Source organism: Notamacropus eugenii, chromosome 3 (assembly GCF_028372415.1).
Source record: "Notamacropus eugenii isolate mMacEug1 chromosome 3, mMacEug1.pri_v2, whole genome shotgun sequence".
NCBI classification, from domain to species: domain Eukaryota; kingdom Metazoa; phylum Chordata; class Mammalia; order Diprotodontia; family Macropodidae; genus Notamacropus; species Notamacropus eugenii.
The window spans coordinates 45,328,559-45,348,416 of NC_092874.1; the positions used below are offsets into that span (position 1 = coordinate 45,328,559).

The 19,858-nt window shown below is 40.8% G+C and overlaps 1 protein-coding gene across 17 annotated transcripts in view; it reads left to right on the forward strand.

Moving 5' to 3' along the window:
* The window catches only part of TRAK1 (trafficking kinesin protein 1), a 139,363-nt gene extending 120,976 nt beyond the window's left edge, over positions 1-18,387 (forward strand). For 9 of the 17 annotated variants that reach the window (XM_072651454.1, XM_072651452.1, XM_072651440.1 and 6 more), the window contains 3 exons: positions 9,715-9,817; positions 12,384-12,461; positions 15,141-18,387. In XM_072651454.1, coding sequence (XP_072507555.1) covers positions 9,715-9,817; positions 12,384-12,461; positions 15,141-15,924 — 965 coding nt within the window. In that variant the 3' untranslated portion in view covers positions 15,925-18,387. Of the gene's footprint in view, positions 1-9,714; positions 9,818-11,266; positions 12,357-12,383; positions 12,462-15,140 lie in introns of those variants that run through there. The other 8 variants (XM_072651441.1, XM_072651446.1, XM_072651450.1 and 5 more) reach the window with 2 other exon arrangements.
* The last annotated feature ends 1,471 nt before the right edge of the window (positions 18,388-19,858 follow it).

The following is a 19,858-nucleotide window of genomic DNA, read 5'->3' on the forward strand; positions in this document are numbered from 1 at the left end:
TAGGTTAAAGTTTTATTTTGTTTCTGTGGGGTGTTTTATGTTTTAATGTTTCTGATGAAGAGTCCAGTTTTCTTTTATAAAATGAATGTGCTGACCTCAGAGGTCCCTTCTCACTCTAAATATATGATCCTATGAAAAATAATTATTACATACTATTAATTTTTGCTGTGTCCACAAGTATATAGCCAATAAACATTCATCATAAGCCCTGCTATGTGCCTGGCACTGTGCTAAGTGTCTGGGCATACAAATATGAGAAAAGAAACAGTCCTTGCCTACAGGGAATGAGTCTAAGGAGAGAAGACAACACCATAAAAAAGGATGTCAAAGAGATGGGAGGAAGATACCCAATGCAGGGGCATGAGGGAGAGGAGGAGTCAGTTCGAGAAGTCCCAAAGTAGTGCAGTCAGGTGAGAGATGGGATCTCTCCTTACATGGGGGATTGGAGTTCATGGCCCCACCCTCCAGTCTGAGAGACCGAGGTTCCGTGATGAGTAATCCCAAGACTGATGACATCTTGGAGGATGATGAAATCATCCCAGTAATGAGCTTCTTGAGGTCATGATGGCAGAGGTCAGCCAGAGAAGCCCAAGGTCATAGTGCAGCCAGGTTTAGAAAGGAATTATGTATACACATATGGCACACCTAGATCTCAGCAGAGAGACTCCATTTGAAGGATCATTCTACAGAATGGATAACTGAAAAGCCACTCTTATTACATTGCCCATTATTATATAGGACACCTTCTTAAAGTAGAAAAGAGCTAGAGGTCTGTCACAGTTTTACAGGTGTAGACCTGCAAGGGACCTTCGGGACCATTGAGTCCAAAGTCTTTCTTTTTTTTTTTTTAAACAGAGGAGGATATTAAGACCAAGAGAGGTTAAGTAACATAGTCTAAGTAAAGGAAATCAGAAGAGAAGCATATATTTTAATGCTGAGATACTTGGGGGAAAAATAGATTGTAGTTGTTGGTTTTAAAGTGAATCATATAACATTTTTTTTTTCTGCTAGTAATCTCAATCTATCTTCCTGGTCAACCATTTTTACTTCATTTGTTCAAAGTCAACTATATTTGGAGAAACTGTGGAGGGAAGGGAGAAGGTGGAGACCCATTGACGGAGAAGCCAGACAGGAAATGGAGGAGTTCATCAGCTTTCCTACTTAGGCTAGTAACTGGAACATTTTATGCATAACTGTATCACCCACTGACTCAGTCATCCTCTAATTCCATAATAGGAGGCTCAGCTGCAAGAAAGGCTTGAGGATTTGCAAGAAATGCCATCAATCATATACATGAGTCAGAGGTAGACTAGGACAACTACGTACCTCAGTCATTTATTAGACTCTTGGCACAGGGATGTCCTCTGCCAATCTGGGCCCTCCATACTTTCTTGTCTGTATCTTTCACTTGAGCTACCTTGTCTACTTTATAAAGTAATCAAGGATACAAAGTCTGTTAATCCCTACAGGTCTAGAATTAGCTTATCATTTCCATGAAGAATAGAAAAGAAAGGAAATAGGATGTTTTGACCAAGAGTTAACCCCAGAATTCTGTAATCTAGGCTAATTTATCCAGCAAGTCACCTACGATGAGGGTTCCAGTCATGTACCACTCCATCCTTATGATGTTCTAACCTGATGAGATTCTTGAAGGCCAAGAGGAACAGATCAGTGGGGATAGCCAATGAGCTGCCAAACTTTGATAAAATCATAGGCATATTTCTGAATAATGACATAAAATAGGGTGAGGATTTACCAGTGGAATTAGTTCATGGGCAGGATTCTACTCTGGGATCCATGGAGTCTTCTAGAGTAAAGAGTGGTGTGGATGAAGATCTGGCTTTGTAGTTAGAGGACCTAGTTTCAGATCTTGACTTTGCTAGCTCGTCTGTAAAATGGGTGGATTGGATTAGATCATTTCTGAAGTTCTTCCAGCTCTAGAGCTATAGCACTGTCACTGATTGTGATCCTATATTAATTCTATCAATCTAGCAAGCAGTAGTGAACATGTATTAAGTACTTATTACGTGCTAGCCACCAGATGGTCTGCTAAACTGGGTATACAAAAAAAAAGCAAAATACAGTTCCTGCCCTCAAGGAACTTATTATCCAATTGATTTAATGAAGCCATTCAAGCCTATTTTTTTTTTTTATCTAGAGGGTACTAAGCATCATGGTAGGGAAAAAAACACAGAAGAAGGACCCTCTTGAGCCATTTATATTATAAATAGTGAAACAAAACAGGCAAATATAATCTGTATAAGCCTCAGGGAAAAAAAGGCAGACATTGTTTAGTATGACTTTGAAATTTTGTAGCCTCAACCAATTAAATAGTTTAATGGTGACCATGCTTAAAGCAAAGTCTAAGTTATTCTGGTTCTACACGCACAGAGTTAAACCAGCATGGACTCTGATAATGCCTGGCAGTCAGTTAATCAAAGAACATTAAGTGTAAATGTTTAAGTGCTAAGCGCTGGAGATACAGAGAAAGGCAAAAAGAGTCCAGGACTTCAAGGAATTTACAGTCTAAAGTTAGAGATAACATGCAGACAGCTGTGTACAGATGAGTTCTACTGGTGTCCCAAAAATCTTTGTGCAGTTTTAAGCTCTTAAAGCTATTTAATATATTAAGCTTAAAGCTGTACAAAGACTTTTGGGACACCTGGTACACATTGCAAATGGAAGATAATCTCAGGGGAAGGTACCAGCAGTGAGCCTGTTAAAATTATATCTTAATGTGGTTTATTTTAATGCCCTATGAAGTAATACCTGATATAATTTTATGTACTGTTGTGTAGACCAACTCAGAAAAAATACAAGCCAGTTTCAGACCCAGTTATCACCCCAAAACTTGATTGCATGAGAATGACATTCTTGGTATTTCCCAAAATCCAATAAGGGACTTTATGGGTATAGAACTTAACAATGTGAGGTCACTCCTTCCCAGGTTCTTGTCAAATGTGCAAGAACACATTGGGTCTGTGATTTCATTGGTATAGGGAACTCCCATAGGAGAAAAGGTGCAGAGTGAGAGAGGGAACCCCACCACTGCAAACCCCCTTCCTTCTATCTGGAGACTCATGTTTTGCAGGGAAAAGGAAATGAAAGAAGTACCCATAATCCTAAGCATTTGCAAAGCCCAGGTAATAGACCAGTGACTTTCAAACAGTGTTCTGTGGCCAACTTAAGAACCACAGACCTCTCCAAGGCATAGGCTGATCTCAGATTATTGATCATATTACATTCGTTTCCCAGAATGGAAGTGGATAGCCATCAGTAATCTTTGCTGCATTCATGTTATACTAGAAAACACTGTTCATTATAGCTATAGGTTAGCCATGCAAGACCCAAGTAAAGGCCTTTGTTCAGTGGATCCCAGTCAAGTCAAACAGACTCTTACCTGGTGGCCTCTGTCTTAAAGGAAGGATTACCAGGGCGGCTTGGGGAGGGGAGGCCTTTGGGAGCTGGAGAGCTGGAGCTGTGCACTTGTATTGCAGGAGTACTAGGAGAATGTTGTAGATTTGGGGACCAATGTATCAGAACCCCTCACCATACTGAAAGTAGGTCAAACATTCAGAGTGCTTGAAAAGCGTTCAGACCTGATCAAAGAGCCACATTTCAGAAACTGCTTAATGCCAAAGAGGACATTAACTTTCATGCCAAAACTGTAAGAGTAAGCACGCTCACAAAGTTGCTAGAGATGTTTTCCTCCTTGCCCTATTATTGAACTTCATCTTCACTGAGCACATTTGGCCAGCGCTTCATAGTGAGATAAGGAAAAGGAAAAAAAAAAGTATACAGGTTTTTTCTGCTCTCCGTTATTTTGAGTATATTTGTTGATTTGGGGGCAGCTAGGTGACATGGTGGATAGAATGTCAGGTCAGAAGCCAGGAAGAATCATTTTGCTGAGTTCAAGTGCAGCCCCAGACATTTCTTACTAGCTGCATAACCTTGGGCAAGTCATTTAATTCTGTTTCCCTCAGTTTCCTCATCTGTAAAAATAAGCTGGAGAAGGAAATGCCAAACCAGTCTAGTATCTTTACCAAGAAAACCCCAAATGAGTTCATGAGTTGGACATGACTGAACAACACTAAATTTATTGATTTATTTTTTAGTAAGAGGCTAGATGACATAGTAGTAGAATGTTGACTTTGGAGCCAGTAAAGTCTGATTTCAAATCCAACACATACTGATTTGTGACCCTGGGCAAGTTACTTAATCTCTCAGGGCATTAGGCAACTATCTAAGGCCATAAGTTTCAGGGACGGTGCTAGTATGCATTGGTAAAGAAACTTTTCTCCTATGGGAGTTCCCTATACCAATGAAATCACAGATCCAAGCCATATCTTATTATTGAAAAATTTTTAAAAAGAGAAAAAATGGAGACTCCTCTCCAGCAGCTGCTAGGTAAATCAAGAACATTTCCAACAGATTTTAATTGGGCCATATTCCAAGCTAAGGAGACCTGGTTCATAGAGAGCAAGGCATTTTCTATCTGTTTTTAGATACTTAGACTTCTTGCAAATGGCAGGTCAGATTCCTCCACAAATGTTATAAAGATCACATGTCCATTTGGAATGTATTTAGACCTATTTTGGTCACAGAACAAAATGACCTTTTATCTACCTGCAATTTGGGTTTTTTAGACAGTAACATTTTAATGAACTTGGTGCAATTAGCCCTGACTGACTATGCTTATGGGACCTTCTCCATTTACCAACCCCCCCTGGTGCAGCGACTGGAATTGCAACCCGAGTACTTTTACCCGGCTTGCCTTAACACCCTTCCTCCCCCCCCCCCCCCCCCCGCCCCCCCCATAAGCTTCATTCCTGCTGTTTACATCAGAGTTCACAATTCTATTAAAGGTGAAAGATAAAGAGGAGGAAGACAGTCATTAAGTTTGTAGCATTTGCCCACAATTTAACTTTTCAAGTATTGGGGATTTTCCATCTGTGTAAAATTGTCCCCCAGTTCAAGTGTGGGAAAGGTGTCAGGTAAACAATCCCATGCCTCCTCTTTCTTTTTAAAAATGTGAATTAGCAACATTCATATTCCAAGAGTTGTTCAGGTGTTTTTGTGAAGTTATTTGAAATCTTAAGAAATAACAGTAATCTTGCGAATAAAATGATGATCTAGTCTGTGTGTTGTGTATGGATAACTTCTTATCCTCACTCCCACTCCTTCACCTCACTTTATTTTGTCATGAGTGTATTTTTAAAAGTTTTGTTAATCAGTGTTCTCAGTGTATCCTTCCTTATGGGAAGATGAATGAACTTATTGTTTTCTTTATTGGACTATTTGCCTGTTGGTAACAATTTATCCTATTTAAAATCCAAGGCTACTTTCAAAGAAAGAGGTGAAATCGTGGACACAGAAGAACTGGAGGATCCATTCTTATGATGCTTGAGTACAGTAGTAACATTGGCCTTACTCAATAAAACTGGATCCTCCTCAGTACCTAGGACACCTTGGTAGAATCGATTCTTTTGGGCCATTCAGGAGATAGTTCTTGTCACTCATCTTTGGCCTTTTTCACTTAGGGGATGGACTGAGAGTGCTAGGGACAGGCCCCATTTGGGTAGCTGGGGAAGGAAGAAGGAAGCTTCAGGTAGACCAAGGCTGAATCCCCATTGTCAAACCCTGACTTCCTGCAGGTGGTTGAGATAGAGCTGGGATCCAGCTGGGTCCTTCGAGGAGCAAAGACAACTTGCCGGTGGTGGGGTTCCTAGCTTAGTAGTGGATTTGGAATTGAGGGTCATGGTCCACTGGGACTTAGTGTCCCAGTGACTGAAAAATATTGCCTGTGAGTGTATTGTACTAGTTAATAATTGAGAGGCCCTCTGGAGAGTTTATCACCAGGCATGGCCTTTGGTCCTGGAGAAAGCATTTTTTGTTGTGTCCTTCTAATGATCTTAGATTAGTCTACACAGAACTACTGGAGTGCGAAATTGGGAAAGCCACATATACAACTTAATCATTGAGAATTTATCAAAGGGCACAAGTTTGATGGGGAAATGAATCAGGGAACCAATCAAAGCCGGAAGGGACTTTGAAGACTATTTTATCATTCTTAAAGGACCATATGTAACAATAAGGAAATAGTAAGAAAGGAAGGAAGGAAGAAAAAAAGGTACTGTATGGTATATTATGAGACAGAGTTTTAGAAAGACCTAGATTTAAGTTCCACTTCTGACATGTAATATCTGTGACTCAGCAAATCAATCTCTTAGTGCCCCAGGCAACTAACTCTTAAGTTGCTATAAATGACAAAGTAATTGCCATTCTGCTTTAATAGGGGGTGTTTCCCTATCACTAGGAATTCCCTGTTCTGAAGAGTTGAACTCTTTCCCCTTAAAATCCCCAAACTGAAGAAAAGTAATTTGATTTAATGGATCCAGTGTTGGACTGCAAGTTAAAAACCCCCCACAGATTTGAACAATGCCTCTAATGATGAGCTCGGTGACCCTGGGCAAGTCACTTGTGCCTCATGTCAATCTTCATAGCTGATAAAGGGATCGTGATCAGCTCTTGTTGGAGGCAATTTCCATGCCAGGTTCTTTACCAAAACCTAAAGGTTGCGATTGGTGGGTCAGGATCACACACAAGTGGTAAAAATTGGGGGTGGAAAGGAAGAACTCATTTACCTTCGTAAAACTTAAGTGAAATTTCTTAAAATACTCCATAAAAGCCCCTGCCTTTGTTTATGTAGCAGCTCTTTAAACCCAGACCATTAACCATTTCTGATGCACCCTGAAGTTGGCTCCCTAGAGAACATTTTAAGCAATTTGGCCTTTATGTCTTTGGCCCAAAGGTCCACCACCTCTTTGGCAAGTGAATCCCTGATTGTTACATTTAGGGTGCCATATCGCTCTTTTGCAAAGAAAGTGCTTTTTTGCTATTGAAGGTGGAATTCGGGGAAAGGAATGTGAATTTTGGAAATCTTCTGTTGTTCAAGAGTCTGGCTTCCCTGAAAAAGCAAAGCAGACATTTGGTGTAGGTGCTGATGATTGGAAGCTGTATTGTCTTATCAACAGCTCTCAATTTTAGGTGTGACTTAGCTTTTACTGTTTGGCAAACATAAGGTGCTTCCTAAGTGTCCAGTGATATGAGGTCACTTACTCTCTTTGTTGTTCAAGGAAGGAAAGTCCTTCAGCAACATGGCAGCCTTTATTGACTGATGGAGGAAGACCGAGTCCGAGCTTTCCTAGTGGTATATGGGATGGGATTGAATCTCTTGGCTTTGACTCTTAATCTCTTTCCCTTCTAACTTGTCTCCATGGCTTTGGGAGAACCATGACCTCTGTACTTTTAGCAGCCTTTTCCTTGTCCCCAAGGCCCATTATTCAGTGATGGGTTTTGCTTCTGCTAATGCAGCTATGTCTTTCAAATGTCCACTTCATAAGAGATGTTGCAATTCAATTCTAATCCAGAAAGGGTGGAGGATGAAAGTGACCTGGTGCCCCTGTATCCCCCTTTCACCATCTTTGGCTATATGGACCATGTGTTTTAGAAGGTGTATGCCCTTGATTTTAAATCCAGCATTGCTTCATTCAATCATGTGTGTCATTTAGCAAAGAACTATTGTGTCTTGATAATCTCTAATAACTGTATTTTCTTTTCTCCCTTCCAAATAACCTCATGTCTGTTATTTGGGATCCTTTCCTCAGCTTTTCTGTGGCTTTTCTTTTTAGGCCTTATCACAATAAGAGAGTCGTGATTGCTAGGCTACCCTTCCCTTCATAGCTTTTCCCATTTGTGTGTATGTGTATGTGTGTGTTTGTAGTATTTTCTAAGTTAATCAAGTCCATCATACGTTACATTCATTGGTTGAAATAAGATATGATGGAGGCTCTTTGTTGGACCTGATTTCTTCCCACTTTGATGCCATTTATGGCATGACTTATCATGGCATAGTGACAAGAACCCTGGATTTGGAGCCAGAGGTCATAGGTTCAAATCCCTGCTTTATTGTTTGTATGACATTGAGCAAGTCACTTATCCTCCATGGACCTCAAGTTTCCTCATCTGTAAGAGAATGATCTCTAAGGTTCTGTCTAGCTTTAAATCTAAGATCTGATGGCTCAGAGTTTGCTCCAGCGTAAACAACAGCCAGCCCTATGTGCAGTAAACTTCAAGTACACAACTATGTGTTGTATTGAAGTGAACAACAATGTTACGTTGACCCTCCATCGATCCACCTCAGTCCTCATGCTCTTAATTTCATCTTCCATTATGTATCTGGGATATTTTTTGCCTCCATTCCCTCGTTTCCTCATCCAGTTTGACTTGCAGCATACGGTTTTCATTTCTGTTTTCCTTTAATAAATTGAAGAGAAAATGGAGTCCCTCCGGTGAGCTCTAGACCTGAGCTAGGAGCTTCTCTGGAAGACTTTGTTCTAAAAGGACTTTTTAATTTGCAAACTAGGCAAGTGGGCCTGTGAGACTAAGTTAAAAGTCTGCTCCTCCTAGGAGGTCTCTGAGGGCTGAGTAGGATGGGGATCTCTGTGAACAATGTGTTGTGCATGCCATTTGCAACAGTCTCTTTTTAAAGAAAAAAGAACCTTTAAGTTATGAATGAAGAAATCCTATGCAATCATGATCTCTTAAGTAGAACGTAAAACAGATTCTTTAGCCAGCTTCTCAAATGCACGGCTCTTAACCTTTCTGCTTTCCTTTGCTGTGGATCCTGTTCTACAGAGGACTTGACAACAACCTGCCGAACCTTTGAAAGAAAGATAATTGGGTAAATTGGCCAACATGATTGGTATTGGTTACAAAAAAATATTCATTAATTCAAAGATCATCCCTGAAAGCAATGGTCCTGCCAATGCTTGTAACTGTTGTATTGTAGGTAAGGCTTTCTTTCAGCATTCTGGGTCATCATGGATTGGATGAAGAAATTGCAACTTTAAGAGGTGAATTCTTACCCAAGATCACGAGGTAGTGAATAGCAGTGCTGAGATTTCAATCTAGGTCAGCCTTGATCAATGCATGTCCTCTTAAAGTTGTTGTCAAGTCCTGCTGAGGTTTTTGCATCTCTTGCAATGGCAATTACAGATGAGCAGTAGTGGAACCAACTTTCAAGAGCCTCTTTTCACAAATGAAAAAGGGAGCAAAAGGCTTTTCCCCTCCACAGCCCCCCAACCCCTATTGTTGGGTGAGCAGCTTAGAGAAACAATGCTTGAACTAACCCTAACATGCCAATATATCTCCAAATGCTCCCTATCCTTCCCTGCTTGGAGTTCTGGCATCTGTTTGCGTATGAGAAACTTTCTGGAAAAAATGCTGAAAGAAGAAAGCAGTCCCCATTATATACAGCCAGGAACCAAATTTAAACACAAGGCACATTGGCCTCCCCATCCCCAAGCTGGATCCACTATTGAAAAAGAAATATGATGGGATACCTTTACCTGGATCAGGACGAAACTTGGAATCCATCCATACATGATCAGGGCACTCACCAGCCAAACCTCAGATTTTCGATTGTTTTTGAGGGATTCTTCAACCAAGAACGTTTGTGTTTTCACCTTCCTCGCCTAGATCCAACTGAAAGGTATCTCATCACTGTTCTTGCATCTGTTAAAGACTGTGGAGAATTTCTCTCTCTCTCTCTCTCTTTCTCTCTCTCTCTCTCTCTTTCTCTCCCTCTCTCTCATCTATAGATGTCAAAGAATTTCTTTTGTGTGTGTGTTTTCCCTTATTCTTTCAATGTAGCACATCATCCTGGGAAGTGTATGTCGCAGACCAACTCCACTTTCACCTTTACCACATGCCGCATCCTGCACCCCTCCGATGAGCTCACAAGGGTCACACCAAGGTAAGGGATGACAACCCTGGAGTGCAAGCTTGGGTGACTTCACGAGATGGCTGGCAGTGCTCAGGCTTTGCGGTCAGAAGCACAGACCAAAGTAATTCAGTAAGGAAGAGCACAAGCCAACAAGCAACTAAGTAGTTTGGAAGGACTGAGGTGAACATCTTTATCCCGAAGGCGTATTAAGTGCTTTCATATTCCCCCCCTCCAGGACCCTGTTTGGAATTAGACAGCTTTCCCCTGTGATGGTTCCTCATGTGATTCAGCTTGGCATACATCGTGGATAGAGCTCTGGATCTGGAGTCTGAACATTTGGTTTCAAATCATTTTGCACTTACTAATTATGTGAGCTCTCTGGATCTCAGTTTCCTTATCTGTAAAATGAGGGGTTGAACTTTCTAAGGCTCCTTCCTACTTTATATCTATGAACTCTCTATTTTGGAAGGATTTAAATCACATGTTCCTCTATTTAGAATGGGAAGGGAACTTAGAGGTTATCTAGTCAAACTTCCTTATTTTATAGATAAGGAAAAACAAAGGCCCAGCCATGGTTACCTACACAGTGAGCAGAGCAGAGGTTCAAATCCTGGTCTTCCAGCTCCAGAACCAGGGCTCCTTCCATCATTCTATACTGCCTCTTGGATGTGTAGAATTTCCTTCTAATTTGGCTCTGTATGGTTAAAAAGATCATATGACCCAAAATCCTGAATGACCAAAAGGCCAGGAGTATGAACTGAATGCATTCTTATGCCACTTTTCTGATAGAATAGTATGGAGACTGCCAAGGACCTTTTTGTTGGAGCTCTGCTTTGAAACTATTCACGGTAGCATGAAATTTTTCAGAAGGGCATTGATCTTCACCATTGACTGAACCCTAAGAACCAGTGCTATGTAAGGCATTCAGGTGGTACTGTGCATAGAGCCAAGAAGACCTGAGTCCTAATCCTACCTCAGATACTAGTTGTGTGACCCAGGGTATTCTCATCTCTATTTTCTCACCTGTAAAATGATGAAATTGGAATGAGTGGCCTCTGAGGTCCCCTTCTGCCTCTAACTGTACATAGCTGTGAATCTAATGCTTCAGTGTTTGTTGACACCCAAGTGAGTGGAACCTGTTTAGAGGTTCAAAGACCAAAAGCACAGTCCATTCCTAACTCATGGCCCACAGACCTCAGCCTCATTGGTGAAACTGTGCAGTGGATATTGGTAAGGGTACTTGACTTGAACATTTCTTTCAATATGGCCCTACTCAGAGCTCCCAGAAATTTAGCTAAAGGGAAATTACATTTATACCACAAGAGAATTTTGTCATAGTGGTTCCAGGGGCCAAGGAAGACATCCTGCTCGTTGAAGCTGGGGCCAGAATGGACCTCAGGTGGGCTTGAATGGTAGGGAGGGGAGACGTGAGACTGTTCTCCCCAAGGAGCTCTTTTACCTATAAATAATTCTTCACAGGTCATGTGAGGAGGAGGAGGAGGATGAAACGGCCTTATGTCACGTTATGCTGAGAGGAGATATAGGGCAGACAGTATGACCCAGTCGGTCAGGGGGTGAGCAATGCTGTTGGCAGTTCCTGTTCAGCAGGGTCTTGTACAATGAGTGCGTGCGTGTGTGTGTGCGCGTGTATGTGTGTGTGTGTGTGTGTGTGTGAGACAGTGGCTAACCTGGAGAGATTAGATGCTGAAGGCCATTTTGTTGGTATTCCAAGCTAATATTTTAACAGGTCATGTTCCTAACATTTCCTTTAAAGATGCTCCTTCCTCAACTTCATAGGAAACTGCCATTAATACATAGATACTCAACCCCAAAGCTCCCATTTGGTGAAATTGGGCCAAGAATTCTTTACTGTTTGGTGTAACGGACCCCTTTGGCAGTCTGGTGAAATTAAAGGATCACTTCTCAAAATAATGTTTTTAAAAAAAAATTGAATAACATAAAATACACAGGATTACAAAGAAAGCCAATTATACTGAAGTAGTTATCAAAATAGATTTTGATTTTTTAAAAACTTTTTTGAATTCACGGATCCCAGGTTAAGAACCTTTGAATTATGAAACTCTGGTTATAAATGGATTTCATTCCTTTCTTCCTGTGGTACCTTGTTTTCCTACCCTATACGCAGAATTACTAGCAAGGTTTTTTTGTTTAAAATCAAGTAAACACAGTTGACAAAGGCATTCTATCCACAAGGCTGTGATAGTTAATTCTGGTGACATACCAGTAATCACATTTTTTTTTTTTTAAAAACATGAGCTTAAATAGAGAGAAGGGCCCCTTGTCCTCAGTGTCCTCAGTGATGAGGGTTTATTTTTGCTGATTTTTTTTTGTTTTATTTTTATTTGGTTGAGTATGTACCTTATAGTTAGAAGTTAAATAGGAAAATTAGGAATGACAAGATTTTTTTAAAAAGTTTAAAACCTTAAGAACATTTCTAATTTTATTTTTTTAAATTGATATTTTTGGTAGACTACACTTCATATAATTCCACCTCCATTACTCTTTCTAAAAAATGCATTTTTTGCATTTGCAGGATGAGAATTCATGCGCTTTTCTATAATCTCTCTTCCCCTAGTGCGATGATGCTTTTGTGTTTACGTGGTGGTGTGCATGTTGGCTGTTCATTCTACTCTCACGGACTAACAAACCAAAGGTGATGCAGCTTTGATTTGAAGTTCTTAAACTTACATTTTGAGGCTCACACATCTTTAAGTTGTAAGCATCTTTCATCCGTGGCTTCCCAGACTCTCCACTCGTTCAGAGAACTTACGCAAGATTTCTCTCGGATCATACAGTTCTTTCTCTCATCTGCTCTGTGAATATACAGGGCAGTCAGCAGACCATGGCACCTTCCTGCTTCTGATCAAGAAGCCTTCTTTTTCAAGCATTCACTAAGTTATGGCTGATTCCAGTGGGAGTGCTCATCAGTGCGGCTTTTAGAGGTAGCTTTGGCAGTTACAGATCGGTCCACCAGGTGGTGAAAGGAAATAAGTTGTGATTCCATACTCCCGGGTTTGTCAGCAGGATGAACTGCACTGGAAGTGTTTTTGCTTCATTGTCTCCCTTACTCCACTCCCTTCCTCCTTCCCCCCCTTTCTTCCTCCCTCCCTTCTTTTCTTCCCTTTTTGCTTCCTTCTTCCTCTCTTCCTTCCTCTTTCCTCTCTCTCCTTTTCCTTCCTCCTTTCTCATCCTCTCCTCTTTCTCCTTCCCTCTCTCTTCTCATCTCTTCCTTTTCCATCATTTTTCCTCTTCTTTCTCTTCCTTCTTCCCTCCCTCCTCCTTCCCTTCCTTTTCCTTCCTCTCTGTCCCTTTATCCATTTTCTTCCTCTCCTCTTTCTTTCCATTTATTAAACCTGTACTGTGTTCTTCCTTAGTTGACTGTTCATGTTTATGTTTTGTAGCTGTGGTCAGACAGAACTGGTTAAGGATAGATTTCCTACAGTTTTGTTACCAGACCTGGGTTCAAAGCCTTTCCAATGGGTAAGGCCTAGCCAAGATGGTTCCCTGCTGGCATAACATTTGAGAACACAGAAGCATCTTTATATCACAACGAGACATCATTGCTTCTCTTCACACCAAATTAGAAATGACCTGTATGAGAGCAATTTTTGATTGGGAGGACTTGGAGGTGGGGAAAGAGATAAGAGGGAAGTACCATCAAGCAGCAAGGTACCTTTTTAGCTTTCCCAAAACCACACTGTCTATTCGCCTTATGCAAACACCAGCCATGGCAAGAATAGAAGAGGTAAAAACCTATAAATAAGGTTAGATTCTTCTCAGTGTCACTCAAGTGGAGAAAGCCATGGAGCAACATGACCCACTTCCTGATTTTCTTCTCTTTTACTCAACTTCACATCAGTTCTTTTGCCCATAAAAACAAAAAGATGTTAAGGAAATGCACTTTAGTCTGTGCTCACCTGTTTGATAAGACTGATTAGCAACCCCACCCAGCGGTGCAAAGGTCAGGAAAACCTAGTGTGTGAGAACTGCCCAAATGGTACAAGAAAGTCACTCAAATGTGCAGAATTTTAGCACAGAAAGAGATCTGAGGTCAGGTCCAGTCAAAACTCCTTCCCACTCAGAGTACCCTACTTAGAAATATGGAAACTGAGGCCCAGAGGAGTGATTTGATCTAACATCAGACAGCTATGCTAAGTGATAGATCTGGCAATAGAACTCACTTATGAGTCCTAGACCACACTGGGAGATCAGTCTTTCTCATATGCCTTGTTCAGATCTATTCAGGCTGATTCTATATAAGGCTGCCAGAACAGAATTGGGAAAGGGGAAAAATGGAGAGACTGGGACAGATAAAAGAATGTTTCTCATTTTCACCACAATACTGGAATAGAAGCTACATTTATTCTTATGTTTGGAGAGAGACAGAGACAGAGACAGAGACAGAGAGAGAGAGAGAGAGAGAGAGAGAGAGAGAGAGAGAGAGAGAGAGAGAGAGAGAGAGAGAGAGAAAGAAAATAGAGGATCCTAAGATGAATGACATCAAGACTACTGACAATGGGGGGAAAGGCTCCTTTGGAATAGGGGCATTTTGCCTTTGTGGAAGGGAGTGCCCACTCCAGTGAAATCTCATGCTTTTTGGACAGTAGAGTGACTTTAAATCAATGTATCACTTTTCTTGGATGTATTTTCCCTTAAGCTTTTGACAATGTGGTGGTGTGTTGGACAGTCAGGAAGAGCTGGTAACTATATGACCTTGGACATACACCTAACATCTCTGAACTTCAGTTTCCTCATCTGTAAAATGGGGATAATAACTGTAATACTTATCCTATAATGTTATTATGAAATTTAAATTAGATAAGACATTTTTCACTTTATAAACTTTAGAGTAATATTTAAATGCCAGTTGTTATCTCTGTTATTTTGTTGTATGGAGGAAGGTCGCTGGACCCCCGTTAAAGGGCTATTACATAGAGGGGAGAAAGAAGAAAAGACTTTACAAAGAGATTGTTGGAGGTAATGGATTTTACAGTTTTGTCCAGGGCTGGCGTTCAATACATTCATTCATCTTTTCCAGAAGCAATTATGAAGCATCCGCTCTGGGCAAGGCGCTGGAGATAATACAAAAATTAAAGAAGCCCTGCCTTCAGAGTTTACATTCTGTTTGTAGGTTGATTCTGGGTGTCCCAGAAGTCTCAGTGCACTTTTTGACTGTTTAGGCTTCAGTTTTGCTCAAATGGTGCTTAAGACTGTACCATTTTGGCTCAACCCAGCATAAACTGATTGGTATAAATTGACATAGTAATCTCCCCCAGGATTCTGAGGGTGTTTCATGTTGAATAACTAGGTCTGATTTTTTTTTTCCTTTTAGCCTTAACTCAGCACCGACTCCAGCTTGTGGCAATTCTAGCAACTTGAAGTCCACCCCAGTGGGCACGCCATGCACTCCCCGGCGACTGAGTCTGGCTGAGTCTTTCACCAACCTCCGGGAATCCACCACCACAATGAGCACATCCCTTGGACTGGTGTGGCTGCTGAAGGAGAGGGGCATTTCCGCGGCCGTGTACAATCCCCAGAGCTGGGACCGGGCCGGCAAGAGCACCCTCTTGAACCCATACTCCCCTAAAATGGCTGTGATCCCTTCCACCCCTCCAAATTCACCTATGCAGACACCACTATCTTCCCCACCATCCTTCGACTTCAAATGTACCAGCCCCCCTTATGACAACTTTTTGGCCTCCAAACCAGCCAGCTCCATCCTGAAGGAAGTGAGGGAGAAAAAGAACATCAGAAACAGTGAGAGCCAGACGGAGGTGTCTGTCTCCAATCTCAATCTGGTGGACAAAGTCAAGCGGTTTGGCATAGCCAAGGTCGTGAACTCAGGGCGCCCCCACGCCCCTGCTTTGGCAGAAAATCAGGGACCTCTTGTCTGTGGGCCCCAGGGGCCAACGAGGGCCCTTGGGCCCGAGGGCCTTCCCCTCGGCTGTCCCGTTGTCACGAGTGCCATTGGAGGCCTTCAGCTAAACTCTGGGATTCGAAGGAACCGCAGCTTCCCCACCATGGTGGGGTCCAGCATGCAGATGAAAGCCCCTGTGACTCTTACTTCTGGCATCCTGATGGGTGCCAAGCTTCCAAAACAGACAAGCTTGCGATGAGAGGAATTTGGTTCCTTTTTTTTTTTTAAGAAAAAAACAAAAACAAAAAATATTTTCTTTGAACCTCCCAGTCCTCTGACCTCCCTTCTCACTCTGCTCCACACCGCCCCACCCTTCCCTGCCTCTGTCTCTCTGTCTCTCTCTCAATCCTCCTGAGTAGACAAATCAACCTTGTGCCTAATGGGAGAAGAGTGTAAACTTTGTATAGTATGTAAATATGTATCAGAGACCTTGTATTTAATTTTATTACTCTTCAGATATCATAAGAAATGGCCCAGCGCTGCAATTGCTGTATTAAGGATTTAACTTGCTGACCTTTGACAGGTCTTTTTTTATTTTTATTTTTTCTTTTCTTTCCTTTAAAGATGCACTGAAAATGGAAACCAGTTATTATCCTGTGGTTGGGGGGAAGTAAATCCTTTAGCTTGTTGACTGTGATTGTAGGCATGGTATAGTCAGGGTGGAACGCTTGTCAGATGACACCAATCCCAGTGTGTCTTCATTCTGGGTGGACTAACATTCTGTTTCCTAGATGAAAATGTCATGAGCCTGATCCTTTACTATGTACAAAATGAAGCAGCCAGCTTCGGCCCTTTACTAAATCTGTATTTGTGTTGAGACAGCCTGATTTTATTTTGCTTCTGCCAATGGTCTAGGTTCTTCAGAGCCCATGGCTCCTTTACCTGGATGAAAGATTGTGTCTTTGGAGGGAAATATTTGTATTTTCCTCATGCAGAAAACTTGAAATCCCATTTCTATAATCCACAGGTAGGCCAAAAGTCTGGAAAGAACGAGAATGTATGGATTAAAAAAACCCGACCCACCTTTTTCCTTTAAACACATTTTGCAAAATGCAGGCAAATCATGGTGCTGGTTGAGCATCATGTTACCATGTGCTCTCATGGCACTGAAATACACATGTCACAAGGTTATTTTCATCTTGCATCAGGGAAAATGGCAACTGGTTTCTGGGAACCACAGCCACTAAGCAAAAATAGTCTAATGATCCGAGCCAAAGATCCTTACGTAAATCAGAGGACCTAAAGAGGAAAATGTAGGGGTGTTCTGGAGAAAGTGTATTAGCAGGGATGGGAAGACCTCAGCAAAACTGAGTGATAGCACAATGGTATGAAGGAGAGAGGCTGTAGAATTTTGATCGTTAGGTTTCACTTGCAGAAAATCAGACTATTTCAAAAAGCAGGACTGTGGGATTTTCATATGATCCATATCCTTGCCTTTTCCACAGTAGCCACTTTTGAAATCCAAACACTTGAGCAGCTTCAAGGTGCGACCACTTAATGCCCATGAATTTTCTCCCTCTCTTCAACAGAGGGCGTTGTATCAATGTGATTTTTCTAGCCTATGGGCTGTTCTTGTTTTTCCACTTTCCGTTTACCTTTGTGTCTTGTGCTTGGAAAAAGATGGAGTCTCTTTTGGACAGAATGAAAAATGAACAAAAAGGTAGGTTCTGTTGAGTGCTGCAAATAGTGAATTGGAAGCATAGTGGTCTTATTTATAAACAAACACATACCCATGTATGCACACACAGAAGTGAGTAAGGTGAAAATCAAAATATCAAGATACAATTCAGAAACATGAACCAAAAATCCTGCTAACATTAAGTTGAGGAATCTTAGTATTACATGTCCAGCCATAACAACAAGAGCGTATCATAACATACTCAACCTAGGTAAGTAATGCCTACAAAAATTACCTTTACTATTGACTCCCTATTGTATGTATGTCTGTACATAGTTTATCCGCTTTTAAACATCATCTAGTCCGTTTGGTTTTCTTTACACTATAAAATGTTTCCTTCCAAGAAGGTGGTTTATTTATTATAATCAGTTACCACACTTTATGTTGTAGCAGCATTGTTGCCATTTCTTCCAAACTCTTACTTGAAGAATTAGTACTGATGATCTTTTGCATAAATAATACCGTCGTCTTTGCCCATCTGATAAAAAGAGTTGTCCGTCCCGAAGGGAGACCACATAGTATCATGGACACTTAGATGTTTTGAGGGAAAGCATACAAATAAGCGTGGCTCATGTTTTCAAACTCCTATTTATTCTCTAAACCTAAGACATTTTAGTAAAAGTGTGTCTTCAGCTCGATCTGCTGTTGTACGTGTGCACTTACTGCAGATAACTTAACTATCTTTTTTTTTGAATGTATCTTAAACCTGTAGCTAGATAGGATAACAACAGAAAACCCACAGACTGAATGGACCATTTTAAGTACCCAGAGCAAATAACCGACCATACATTACCATGAGGGAATTAAAAATATAATAACAAATCATCCACTTGGGAGGCATAACAGACTTTAGCCTACAGAATAAATGGTAGACATTATACAACCACTCCCTGACGGTGTGTTGTAAAATGCATCAAATGCTACAATAAAATTTTCTTATCTAATGAGTATCAATAAAATAAGCTTGAGTGATCTGGTGTAGTATTCAGAAGTGTGTGATCTTTTTTTTAACTTCTTTTCTGAGGAACTCTGAGAACACCAACTGGTATGTGTATTTTCACTTCCCTTAATTTGTAAATGTGTGTACATATGTATATATGTATGTAATATAAGTGACATGTAATATTATATATAAAAAATAATGAACCATGTTGAGATGGATAGCTAGGTGGTGCTTCAGTGGATAGAACACAGGATTTGGAATCAGGAAGACTCATCTTCCTGAGTTCAAATCCAGCCTCAGCCACTTTCTAGCTGTGTGACCCTATTTGCCTCAGTTTCCTCATCTCTGAAATGAGCTAGAGAAGGAAATAGCAAACCACTCCAATATCTTTGCCAAGATAACCCCACATGGGGTCACACAAAGAGTCAGACACAACTGAAATGATTCAACAGCAGCAACATGTTGAAATATTTATTTCACACCTACTAATATTGTAACATCCATTTTTCCTGACCTAAAGACACTGACCACCTTCATTACAAAATTCTCCTTGTCCCCCTTTGTGCGTATACAGGTGTTTTACTACTTAAACACATTAATGAATATGAGCCCAAGGTAACCCTGCAGCCAAAATCACAATATTCCCCATGTCACCCAGTATGGCTCTAAGCAGCCTCCCTCTTCAGAGTGTAGAGTCTTTGGACATGGAAGGAGTGAAGTTATGGAAGTAGGAATAATGCCTAACTTTTCCATTATCTTTTTTAAAGTTAAAAAGTTTTTTTTTATCTCACATTCATGTCTAAATATTCTCCACTTCTCCCATACCCAGAAATCCTTAACAAAAATCACAAGAAAAGTAGTTTAGCAAAACTGCCAGTTCTTGTATATCTGACCATTGATGGAGCATTCTATGCCTAACAAGTGGAGGGAGGTGCATTCTTTTCTAGGGCCACACTTGGTTCCATTTACTTTCTACAAACAGGAATTAGAGTTGCTCCATTTCTGTTTTTCTCTGTTCCTTTATTTTGTAAAATGGACCAGATCAGAGGTTCTTGACCTAAGTTCTACAATTTTCTTTGGGTATTATAATAACTAAATGTAGTTGGTTTTCTTTATAATCCTTTGTGTTTTGCTTTATACACGTAGCACCATTATTTTGCGAATGGATTCATAGACTTCCCCAGAATGACTGCCGAAGGGACCTATGACATGAAGATTAAGAACCTCTAGCCTAGGTGATCTAGAAGATCCCTTCCTGCTCTCACCTTCTACTTAATGACATCAGTTAATGCCTCTTTAATCCTCTTAGTGGGCTGTCAGAATTTCTGGGTATCTGCCACTTGAAACTGAAATTCATCAGAAGGTAAATCAGGAGAAGAGAAGAAATCTTGAAGGTCCGTCAGACCAGAAGATAGGGAGATATACAAAGGAAATAATCATTTCAAAAATTTGAATAATGCCTTTATGTACAAGTCAACACTATATTTTGGAGGGGTCAGCTACCTATGAATA